Source organism: Peromyscus californicus, unplaced genomic scaffold, assembly GCF_007827085.1.
Source record: "Peromyscus californicus insignis strain IS unplaced genomic scaffold, ASM782708v3 Scaffold_5__1_contigs__length_169319896, whole genome shotgun sequence".
Taxonomy (NCBI): Eukaryota; Metazoa; Chordata; class Mammalia; order Rodentia; family Cricetidae; genus Peromyscus; species Peromyscus californicus.
This window is the reverse complement of record NW_026294573.1, coordinates 154,673,478-154,686,258: the sequence shown is the minus strand read 5'-3', so window position 1 is coordinate 154,686,258 and position 12,781 is coordinate 154,673,478. Positions and strand designations below refer to the sequence as shown.

At 36.8% G+C, this 12,781-nt stretch overlaps 1 protein-coding gene across 5 annotated transcripts in view; it reads left to right on the top strand.

The window, feature by feature from the left end:
* Wwp1 (WW domain containing E3 ubiquitin protein ligase 1) overlaps nucleotides 1–12,781 on the top strand; it is a 134,335-nt gene that overhangs the window by 25,587 nt on the left and 95,967 nt on the right. For all 5 annotated transcript variants that reach the window (XM_052717006.1, XM_052717004.1, XM_052717003.1 and 2 more), the window contains one exon: nucleotides 7,736–7,826. In XM_052717006.1, coding sequence (XP_052572966.1) covers nucleotides 7,757–7,826 — 70 coding nt within the window. In that variant the 5' untranslated portion in view covers nucleotides 7,736–7,756. The remainder of the gene's footprint in view (nucleotides 1–7,735; nucleotides 7,827–12,781) is intronic.

The window sequence follows — 12,781 nt, the reverse complement described above, 5'->3', positions numbered from 1 at the left end:
AGCAGTACAAGTCTCAATAAATGGATACAGCCAAAGAGAACCCAAGGAAGCATAGCAAGTAAGCATTATGTTCTCTTTTGATTTAAAATTTGTTTTATGTGTGTAGGTGTTTTGTGTAATGTATGTATGTGTACCACATGCGTGCCTATTGCCTTTGGAGGCCAGAGGGGGTTTTAGATCACCTGTAACTGGAGTTACAGACAGTTGTGAGCTGCTGTGTGGGTGCTGGAGATTGAACCTGAGTCCTCTGGATAACTGCTGAGCTATCTCTCCAGCCCTATTGTATTCTTTTTATGTGACATGATCTTTTTATATCAAGTTGCAGTAAGACTAAGCACCCCCCTTTGTATTAAGACATTTTTTTTCCCCTCTCCAGTTGTGTTTTGTTCTTTTTGGTCTCTGAGCCATTCAGCCTCTGGGTCCTGGTACTACAGGCAGTGTTAGGGGTAGGCTCACTTTCCTGGCATGGGTCTCAGGCTGGATCAGTCATTGGTTAGCCACTCCCTCAATCTCTGCACCACCCTTTTGAGATTCTTCTGTTGAGAATTCTGTTTAGATCACTACCCCACTTTTTAATTGGATTATTTGGTGTTTTGATGTCTAGTTTCTTGAGTTCTTTATATATTTTAGAAATCAGCCCTCTGTCAAATATGGGTTGGTGAAGATCATTTCCCATTCTGTAGGCTATCATTTTGTCGTATTGATGGTGTCCTTTGCCTTGCAGAAGCTTTTCAGTTTCATGAAGTCCCATTTATTAAATGTTGATTTTAGTGCCTGTGTTATTGGTGTTCTATTCAGAAAGTTGTCTCCTGGGCCAATCCATTCAAGGCTATTTCCCACTGTCACTTCTATTAGGTTCAGTGTATCTGGATTTATGTTGAGGTCTTTGATCCACTTGGACTTGAGTTTTGTGCAGGATGATAGATATGGATATATTTGCATTGTTCTACATGCTGACATCTAGTTATAACCAGCACCATTTGTTGAAAATGCTTTAGTTTTTCCATTGTATAATTTTGGCTTCTTTGTCAAAAATCAGGTGTTCATAGATGTGTGGATTTATGTCTGTGTCTTTGATTCGATTCTTTTGATCAACCTGTTTGTTTTCATGCCAATACCATGTGTTTTTTTTTTTATTACTATAGCTCTGTAGTAGAGCTGGAAATCAGGGATGGTGCTACCTCCAGAAGTTCTTTTATTGTACAAAATCGTTTTTGCTCTCCTGGGCTTTTTGTTTTTCCATATGAAATTGATTACTGTTCTTTCAAGGTCTGTAAAGAATAGTGTTGGGATTTTAATGGGAATTGTGTTGAATTTGTAGATTACTTTTGATAAGATGGCCATTTCTACTATGTTAATTCTACCAATCCATGAGCATTTGATATCTTTCCATCTTCTGATATCTTCTCCAGTTTCTTTCTTCAAAGGCTTGAAGTTCTTGTCATACAGGTGTTTCACTTGTTTGGTTAGAGTTAGAGTTACTCCAAGATACTTTATATTATTTGTGGCCATTGTGAAGGCTGATGTTTCCTTGATTTCTTTCTTAGCTCACTGTATCATTTGTAGAGAGGGCTACTCTTTTTTTTTGAGTTAATCTTGTACCCAGCCACTTCACTAAAGGTGTTTATCAGCTATGGGAGTTTTCTGGTGGAATTTTTTGGGTTGTTTATGTATGTATACTCTCATATCATCAGTGAATAATGACACTTTGACTTCTTCCTTTCTAATTTCCCTTCCCTTTGATCTCCTTTTGTTGTTGTCTTAGTGCTCTAGCTAGAATTTTGAGTACTATATTGAATAGCTATGGAGAGAGGGGACAGCTTGTGTTGTTCCTGATTATAACAGAATTTGTTTCTCTCCATTTAATTTGATGTTGGCTGTCAGCTTGCTGTATATTGCTTTTATTATGTTTAGGTATGTCTGTAGCTGGAGTTTTCTCCAGTCCTGCATCCACAGCATATGTCCCTTGTATCCCTGTTCTCTCTAAGACTTTTATCATGAAAGGGGTGTTGGATTTTGGCAAAGGCTTTTTTAGCATCTAATGGGACGATCATGTGTTTTTTTTCTCTCTCAGTTGGATGGATTACATTGACAGATTTTTGTAAGTTGAACCATCCCTGCATCTCTGGGATGAAGCCTACTTGATTATGGCGGATGATTTTTTTTTTACGTATTCTTGGATTCGGTTTGCCAGTATTTTATTGAGTATTTTTACGTCAGTGTTTATGAGGGAGATTGGTCTGTAATTCTTTCTTTGTTGTGGTTTGTGTACTTTGGGTATCAGAGTAATTGTGGCCTCATAAAAAGAATTTGGCAATATTCCTTCTGTTTCTTTTGTGTGGAACAATTTGTAGAGTATTGGTATTAGCTTTTTATTTTTTAAATTCTGGTAGAATTCTGTGCTGAAGCCATCTGACCCTGGGCTTTTTTTGTTTGGGAGACTTATAATGACTGCTTCTATTTCCTTAGGTATTATAGGTCTATTTAAATTGTTTATCTTTTCTTTATTTAATTTTGGTATGTGGTACCTATCAAGAAAATTGTCCATTTCTTTTTGATTTTCCAATTTTGTGGAGCACAAGTTTTTGAAGTATGACCTGATGATTCTCTGATTTCCTCAGTGAATGTTGTTATGGCCCCCTTTTCATTTCTGATTTTGTTAATTTGCATATTCTTTCTCTGCCTTTTGGTTAGTTTAGATAAGGGTTTGTCTATCTTGTTGATTTTCTCAAAGAACCAACTCTTTGTTTCATTGATTATTTGTATTGTTCTCTTTGTTTCTGTTTTGTTGATTTCAGCCCTGGGTTTGATTATTTCCTGCCTTCTACTCCTCCTGAATTTGCTTCTTTTTTGTTCTGGAGCTTTCAGATGAGTTGTTACATTGCTAGTATGAGATCTCCAAATTCTTTATGCAGGCACGTAGTGCTATGAACTTTCCTCTTAGTACTGCTTGCATTGTGTCCCATAAGTTTGGGTACATTGTGCGTTTGATTTCATTGAATTCTAGGAAGCCTTTAAGTTCTCTATTTCTTCCTTGATCCAGTAGGCATTCAGTAGAGAGTTGTTCTTTTTCCATGAATTTGTAGGCTTTCTATAGTTTCTATTGTTGTTAGAATCCAGCTTTAATCGATGGTGGTCTGATAAGCTACAGAGGGTTATTTCAATTTTTGTTGTTGTTGTTGTTGTTGTTGAGACTTGTTTTGTGTCTGAGTATATGGTCAACTTTGGAGAAGGTTCCATGAGATGCTAAAAAGAAGGTATATTCTTTTGTGTTTGGGTGAAATGTTCTGTAGATATGTTAGGTCCATCTGAGTCAATACATCTGTTAGTTCCATTATTTCTCTGTTTAGTTTCTGTTTGGACGACCCCTCCATTGGTCAGAGTGGGTTGTTGAATATTAATATGTGGGGTTTGTTGTGTCATTCAAGGGATAGTAATGTTTCCTTTACCAATGTGAGTGCCCTTACATTGGGGTATAGATGTTCAGAATTGAGATTATTTTTTGTTTGATGAGTATGAAATGTATTTCTCCATTTTTTTTTTTTTATTAATTTTGGTTTGAAGTCTATTTTGTTAGATATTAGGATAGCTATACCTAGCTTCTTAGGTCCATTTGCTTGGAAAATCTTTTTCCAATGCTTTTCTTTGAGGTAATGATGTCTGTCTTTGATGTTGAGGTGTGCTATTTATGTATAGCAGAAGGATGGATCCTGTTTTTGTATCCATTCTGTTAGCTTGTGTCTTTTTTTGAGGGGGAATTGAGTCCATTGATATTGAGAGATCTTAACAACCAGTGATTGTTAATTGTTGTTATTTTTTCTTGGTGGTGGTGGTAGTTGTAGTGGTTGTGTGTGTGTCCCTTTGGGATTTGCTAGTGTGTTTTCATAGGTATAGTTAATTTTCTTGATTAGAGTTTTCCTTCTAGTACCTTCTGTAGGGCTGAATTTGTGGATAGATAGTGTTTAAATTTGACTTTGTCATAAACTATCTTGTTTTCTCCATCTATGTTGATTGAAAATTTTGCTGGGTATAATAGTCTGGGCTGGTCTCTGTCCAGGCAGTTCTGCCTTTTAGATTCTCCATTGAGAAGTCAGGTGTGATTCTGATAGGTCTGCCTTTATATGTTACTTGGCCTTTTCCTCTCATAGCTTTTAACATTCTTTCTTTGTTCTGTATGTTTAGTGTTTTGATTATTATGTGGATTAGGGATTTTCTTTTCTGATCCAATCTATTTGATATTCTGTAAGCTTCTTGAACATTTGTAGGTATGTCCTTCTTTAGCTTAGGAATATTTTCTTCTATGATTTTGTTAAATATATTCTCTGGGTTTTTGATCTGGGTTTTTTGAGCTCTTTCTATTCCTATTATGCTTAGATTTGGTTTTTCATAGTGTCCCAGATTTCCTGGATGTTTTGTGTTAGGATTTCTTTAGATTTACCATTTTCTTTGACTGATGAATCTATTTCTTCTATTGTATCTTCAATGTCTGAGATTCTCTTTTCCATCTCTCGAATTCTGTTGGTGATGCTTGCTTCTGCAGTTCCTGTTCACTTATCTAGACTTTCCATTTTCAAAATTCCCTCAGTTTGTGTTCTCTTTATTTCTTCTATTTTGATTTTCAGATCTTAATTAGTTTCCTTCATCTCTTTGCTTTTCTTCCTTTTCTTGGCATTTTTTAAGGGATTTATTGATTTCCTCCCATTTTTTGGTTGTCTTTTCTTTGATTTCCTTAAGGGAGTTTTTCATTTCCTCTTTAAAGACCTCTGTCATCCTCATAAAGTTGTTTTAATGGTTTTCTTGTGTTTCAGCAGCCCTGGAATATTCAGGTCTTGCTATCATAGGGCTCTGGTGGTGCCATGTTGCCGTGGCTATTGTTGATTGTATTCTTACACTGGTGTTTAGATACCTGGTTTTAGGATGATTATAGGTCTAGGTCCTGATTTCTGAGTTTGTCTCCTTGATTTCTGTTTTCTATTTGGTCTTCCAGTTTTTGTGGCCTGGATTTCTAGTGGCCAACATGACCTCTGATCTAGTAGGGAGTCTCTCTCCAAGTTGGGAACTGGCCTCCTGCTGGTTAGTTTGGCTTTGGTACAGCAGGTCTCTGTTCTTCTGACTGATGTGGCCTGTTTTTCTGACTGCTTTGATCTGCACCTGTTCTTCTAACTGGTGTGGTCTGTACATGAGCCTCTGAAGTCAGCTCTTCAGACTGGTGTGGTCTACACCCCAACAGTGGGATTCTGCAGGAGTTGGGGGCAGTGCTCAGCAGTGGTGCTGGTGATGAGGTAGGTGGGGAAGGGCCGTGGGATGGGTCCTGGGGATCAGAATTGGGGGAGTGGGACAGCTTGGCTGGCAGGAGTCAGGTCACTCACCTGTTCTTCCAACTGGTGTGGACTGTATGTGAGCCAATAAAGTCTACTGGAGTTGGGGGAAAGGCTAGTCATAGGGAAGGTGATGAGGCAGGAAGGCTTGGGTGGCGGAATGGGTCTTGGGGGAACAGAATCCAGGGAGTGGGGCAGTCTAGCTGGCAGGTGGGTAACTCACCCATTCCTCTGACTGGTGCCCGTACATTATCTTTTTATAGTTTTTTCTTGCTTGGCCATACTTCATCATTCATCAATAAAACTAGAATTTAAAAGTATATGGTTGTAACTTTGAAAGTTCTTAACTGTCAGAAACTATTGTATTGGATTTCCACTGACTCTTACTTGTAGGCCCAGATTAGGCTGCTCTTCATTTGCAGTAAACCCCATGTCTACGTTTGAGTGTTGTCCTAACGGTATATATCAGTGGGTTGTTGGTGCTCTGATGTAATTTTGTCTTGGGTCCTCACAATGAGGTCTCAGTTCCTTTCACCTTTCAGTAGGCCCAGTTTTTTTCTCTTGACCATGCACTACAACTGTGAGCATAATCACTCAGGATAAGATGTTTGTTTGTTTGTCTATACTATTTACAATTTATTTTATTTATTTATGTGGAATAAATAAAACATGGAAGTTAGAGGACAACTTGTGGGGTATGAGGATTGAACTGAGATTGTTAGCCTTGACAGCAGGTGCCTTTATACACTGAATTATATGTTTCTTACTATTATTTCATCTCTCTGTCTTTTTTTAAGGCTGCCATTATGTAAGTGTAGTATAGGTTTGATAACTTCCACACTTAAGAACATAACAGAACTTGGAAAATAAGACAGCTGGTTTTGAGTTACGCAGGAAGTGTTTATGTTAAAGCAAGAAGGAAGGTCTTTCATTATTATCTAGTAGACTGCTAAAAATTGAAAAAGCCTTCAATTTCCATTGACTTTATTCCCTTAGTTGATAATATGTGTTCCATTTCAATTGATTTCTTTTTTAAAATTCATTCTATTTTTTTTATTTTTGAGATTAATATAAGTATATTTCTACCTTCCCTTTCTTCCTGACACCCCAAGCCCCACATGTGCCTCTTCATTCTCTTTCAAATTCATGGTCTTGCTTTTTATTAATTTGTTTTTATATGCAAAATTGTATAGCTATATACTTATATATTTCTAAATACCGTTTGTTCAGTCCATATAATGTTACTTGTATCTAAGTTTTTAGGGCTGACTTGTTTGGTTTTCTTACATGAACATGACAACTGATTGCTCTTGAGTAGGTATCAGTTGCAAACCTGTTTTCTCTTCTGTAGAATAAGTATATTGACCTGAATGAGGTCTTGATCATAGATTAAGCAACGCTCATCTTTTTGTGTGTGTCTGCATACGCATGTGTCTATTTATCAAAACATAATCTATGCAAATTTAAGCAAGTGAAGAAAGTGTAATGGTTTTAGAATATTGGTCTCTGAGTTTAGGGAAAGGATCTAAATGGAGCACAGAAAAGATGACAAATTAAGGGAAAAGCAAGATAAATATTAATATTCATTAGTATTTTTCAGTATTTCCCAGGATAGCCCACTTTAATCTTTAGTAGGTTAAAGGTGGATAGAAGTTGAGCCTTGATATTTGGTCTGTAGAAGAAAACTGTAGTTGGCTCTGCTTTTCGTTTAATTTTTTTTAAACAAAATTTAAATTCTTGGTTAAGTGTACAGTTTAAATTTTCCTTACTTTAATTATTGTACTGTGATTATTTAGGAGGATGTTTTTATTCTTAGGAAATACACACTGAAGTATGTAGCTAGAGTTTCAGTGATTTATTTATTGACCAATCAGCAACATACTTGACATACAGACCATCCCACAGCAGAAGTATTTAAGAATAAAGCCGGGCGGTGGTGGCGCACGCCTTTAATCCCAGCACTCGGGAGGCAGAGCCAGGCGGATCTCTGTGAGTTCGAGGCCAGCCTGGGCTACCAAGTGAGTTCCAGGAGAGGCGCAAAGCTACACAGAGAAACCCTGTCTCGAAAAACCAAAAAAAAAAAAAAAAAAAAAAAAAAAAAAAAGAATAAAAGGGCTATATACTCAGGAGATTTCAATAATGCATAAATATGTTTTCATATTCATGTATATATTCATTTTTAAATTACCATATGATCCTGGATTCTTAGTATTATCATTTACTTTGTTGCTCAAATTGACTCAGATATGGTTAAATGGTCCCACTCTTATATAAGGTTTGTATACTGTCTTAATTTTAAATGAAAGATATCTGAGAACTTGTGATAGGTATGAATTTTCATTGATTAGATGGTTTTAATCATCTTGAAAATTGAAATCTCTCACACGAACAAATTATCTTTTTTTTTTTTTAAATAGAGTTAAGGTGAATTTTGGGACATGGCCACTGCTTCACCGAGGTCTGATACTAGTGATGAGCACAGTGGAAGGTTACAGTTAACGGTAACTGGTAAGTGATTTTAGTAATAATGTGGTAGTATGATGGGTAGATGAAACTGGATTTTGCATACCTAATTAGGCAAATGTATTCCATAAGTGATGCTTTTGAAACATACACAGTGAAGTTGGACTGATGTTAGGCGGCACTGGGTTTTAGTGTCTTGCCTTCATGTTCTATTTTTTTGCCTTTCCTTGATTTTATCATTTTGTTCATTTCTGTTTTTTAAAGTAAAAATAACTTTGTAAAATCCATGCTCTTGATTTCACAATAGCTAGAGTAATAAAAACTACTACTTCTGACTGTAAATGAGGAGACTGAAGTCCAGAGAAACCACTGCCTTCTCTTCATAGTGAGGATGCTAGTTGCGGTCTTAAGACTCTAGTTTTTTGTTCCTTTTATCACAAACCATGTTCTTTTTTTTCCTTTTTCCCCTTTTTCGGTCCTAGAGATTGAAGCCAGGACCTTGTGGGTGCTAGGCAAGCATTCTACCACCAAACTACATCCTCAGTTCAGCTTACTCCATTAGCCATTTTATTTCAAACAATCAGGCACCATCATGCAATGCTCCCTCTATTATTGAAGTCTGGTAGTTGTCTATCTGTAAACCCCTTTACTCTTGCATGTTCATTCATCCAAAGCAGCTTGTGAATAATCAGACTGCCAGCCTGGGATGGATGTCACATTAGCAGCAGGGCTTTTATTCTGTTGATTTCTAGGGGTAAGAAATACCCTATATTCATTCATAAGTTGGAAGCTTAGTTGTGGGGAGTCTTGCCCTGAGGTTACCCTTCCCTTTATCTAGTGCTAAGCAGGAGACTTTTTCTTAATGATGTTAATTTCCCTATCTCTTTCAACTCAAACCTTGGCTGCCTCTTTAGATCTGATCTTCATTTCTTCTCCAAACTGTACATTTTGCATTTATTTCTGCCCAATTTTCTCTTCTTCATTGTAGGCCCAAATAAACATTTTTAATAATAATCACATCACAAATTCATTATTATGTTGCATTGAAATTGCCTCCACTAAAGAGATTAGTCAATTACTTTTAAATTTTTGCCTCAGGCAAGTTCTTAGGACAAGGGCAAAAAGTAGCTAGATTCTTTGCCAAAATTTGACACAAATGGCCATAAGTCCAATTGTTAATGTTGTTCCCCTTGAAATACCTTTTGAGCTGATTTTCCATGACATACTTGATCTCAGCACCACTGTCTTCTGAGCTCTTGGTGGGATGGCTCATTAACTTCGCTTACAGTCTTCAACTGCTTTTCTAGTCCAAAGTTTCAAACTTTTTCACATTCCTCCAAAAACTACTTGGTTAGGTTCTTCACAGCAACAGTTGACTCTCTGGTGCCAACTTCTCTATCACTTTTCTATTGCTGTGATCAAACACCATGGCCAAGGCAACTTACAGAAGAAACAGTTTATTTGGGCTTATGGTTAATGAGAGGCAAGAATCCTTTCTAGTGAGGAAAGCATGGCAGCAAGTGGCAGGCATGGCATCAGGAACAGGAGGCTGAGAGGTCTATCTTCAAATGCAAGTACAAAGCAGAGAGAACTAGTTTAGTTTAGGTTTTGTTGAGTCAAGGTCCTACTATATAGCTTACATTGCCCTAGAACTATGTAGCCAAAGCTAGTGTTGACTTTGTGTTCCTCCTGCCTCAGTTTCACAAGTACTAGGACTACAGGCATGTACTAAAAACCACATCCAGCATATTTTTTTTTCTTTCCCTTTTTTGTTTTGAGACAGAATCTCTCTGTAGGACTCAGGGTGGCTTCATGATCCTCCTTTAGGCCTTAAGCACTGGAATACTGGAATTACATGTGTGTGCCACTGTGCCCATGTCTCTTGTAGCTAGAGTTTTCCTGCCTGGCCCACAGTCAGGACAAATCTCTCTCACCCGCCAGTCCCACAGCCGCTCAAACCCGACCAAGTAAACACAGAGACTTATATTGCTTACAAACTGTATGGCCGTGGCAGGCTTCTTGCTAACTGTTCTTACAGCTTAAATTAATCCATTTCTATAAATCTATACCTTGCCACATGGCTCGTGGCTTACCGGCATCTTCACATGCGGCTGGCAGTGTCTCTCTGGATCAACCTTCCACTTCCCAGCTTTATTCTCCTCCTTGCCTCGCCTATACTTCCTGCCTGGCCACTGGCCAATCAGTGATTTATTTATTGACCAATCAGTAACACACTTGACATATAGACCATCCCACAGCAGTCTCTTCTTTATTTCTGCCATTAAGCTATTGCTGATTGAAGGGAACAAACATAGAAGAACAGTGTGCTGTGAGTGTAGCTCCATGATAGAGTGCTTTCCTGGTGTATCTGAGGCTTTGAGTTTCATTTCAGCTTCTAAAAAACTAACCACTCAGTCAACCAATAAATATCCTAGAAACAGGAAAACCATGATCTAAAAGTCAAACAGAAGGTAACCCACTGTAATGTGATAATTTACTATACCATGTACATAACTATAATAGCATGCAGAGATAAGTAATTTTCAGTATTGTAGATTTTAAGATTTTCAACATGAAAGGATCAGATGCAAAGTTTACAAGGTATGTATAGTTCTTGACTTAAAAACTAATAGATTGTTATAGTAGCATATATATGTATTTTTTGGATTGTGTCTTATGGTACCTCAATTACACTTTAAAAATATATTGATTTTTACATTTATTTATGTATGTGAACATACATGAGCCATGGTACATGTATAGGTTAGCGAAAAACTTGTGGGAATCTCTCCTATTTGGGTTCCAGGGATGGAACTCAATTCATTAGGCTTGGTGGCAAGTGCCTTTACTCACAGAGCCACCCCGCTGGCTCTTAATTTCACTTAAATTGTGAGTGTTTGTGCTGTGTGCTATAGGTGATTTTTTCTCAAGCATTTAATTATTTATGACCTAACCATTTTTTTCTTGTTGATTTCAAGTGTTGCCACCTTACTTGTTCTATACTATTTCTTACATCAGTATAGGTGATTTTTTCTCAAGCATTTAATTATTTATGACCTAACCAATTTTTTCTTGTTGATTTCAAGTGTTACCACCTTACTTGTTCTATACTGTTTCTTACGTCACTATTAGACTGTCTGGTTGCTTTCATTTTATAGTACATAAATTTGGAGAAGTCTTTAATTAGCTCATATCTTATGCACATTTGTCTCTGCTGGCTATTTTCTTTGGCTCCTTATTTGAGTTTAAGCTCCCCATTTCTCTCTGTGTTTACCCCGAACACTCAAACCCAGTAATTTGATGTTATTGTTGTAAAATGATATATTAAATTGGAGATGATTTAAAGCTTTTATCTTAAAATTCCCAGATCTAAGAATACATCAAATCATTTTCTTTCTCTTTGGTGTCCATCATTCAAGTTTTATGGTAAATTTCATGTGGACCATATACATTTGTTACTACATGTTTTTAGGGACATTACTGTTACTGGACCTTTTTAAATTAAGGAACCTCATTCAAAGTCTGCTAATTTTCAATATTTACAAAGTATTACTGTGAAGGGCATTTTGAGTATAACACCAAAGGTAAACCAGTAAATGGGAAAGTGTAATTTATCCTGTTTCCACTAATTTGAACTCCTGTTTAAAATAGTAGCATTCACTTTATTTAAAAACATACCATTAATTTTATATGTACTATTGAGCCACCTTGTTACAAATTTTTGAGTTAAAAAGGATATTTTTAAAAATCTGTTGAGGGGAGAAGGAAGATCTGTCACCTTAGCAGCTTTTAGTACTGTCAAGCACTTTGCCAAATAAAGAAACACAGTGGGCATGTTTTGAGTCATTAGTAATAGCATAGGTACAGTCACTATACTGGATGCGGGGAATTTGTTGATGATGATAGTGCTTTTGCATGCCTTCACTCACCAATCCTAAGAATTGGGTATTATTGTTCCCCTGTTTTTCAGGTGAGAAAATGGAGGGGCAGAGCCGTTAATTGACCTCCTTCAGGTCAGGATTCTAGTAATGGCAGTTAAAACATGAATCCAGATATATTACACTTGAATGCTTTTAACATGATCCTGTATTGCCTTCTCTTTACTTTCAATGTGTGGATAGATAGGACCTGTACATATCCAAGAAATAACTTTTATTTGGAATGAAACCTTCTATTTGGAGAGTTTCTTGAGAGGTAACAAGTCTGGCCCCTTCTATCAGTCCCTTGGTGGTAAACTTAGAGCAACTTGCAGCATCAAAGGATGGGAATGAGTTTTAAAACTAACACCCTCCCAGTAGCACTTCAGACATTATGTTAAACAGTGTTTGTACTCTGTTGCCAGTATTTTAATAAACATTTGTTTATAATCTTTTTTGTTATTCTTTACATATTAACAGAGGGGTAACTATTTCAAACACTTTATCTCTGTCACATTACGTTCACTTCGTATTTCATTGGTTTATTTGACTAAATTCTCTCAGTAGAATGGAAGCTTATGTTGTTTCCTTTCTTAATGATTCCTGAGTGTAACATGGGTGCTTTTCTTTTGTCATCTCGGACCCAGGATAGTTGCAGTGAATTGGTTATAGAGGTGATCACAATGTGGTATTTTCACTGGTTGGTAGTTAGTATTGTGCCCTGAAAGTGCACAGTTCTGTGTTTGGAATGCCTGTCAACTAATACATAAATAAACTGTGGTATATCAATAATGGAATAGTATTTGGCAGAAAAAGGAATGAAGTATTGATGCATGCTACAGCATTGGTGGAACCTGAAAATACGTTAAGTGAAAGAAGGCAGTCATGAAATCATGTATATGATCCCACCAAACAGAATTTTCAGGACAGGCAATCTATAGAGACAGATTGGCGGATGTTGGCAGAAGATAGGAAAATTCCTCCTTAATGTTCGTTTGCTATTTTGGAGAATTAACAAAAATGTTTTCAAATTAATCTGGATGTTTGTACAAGTTTGAATCTAAAATGAATGAACTATCCTAT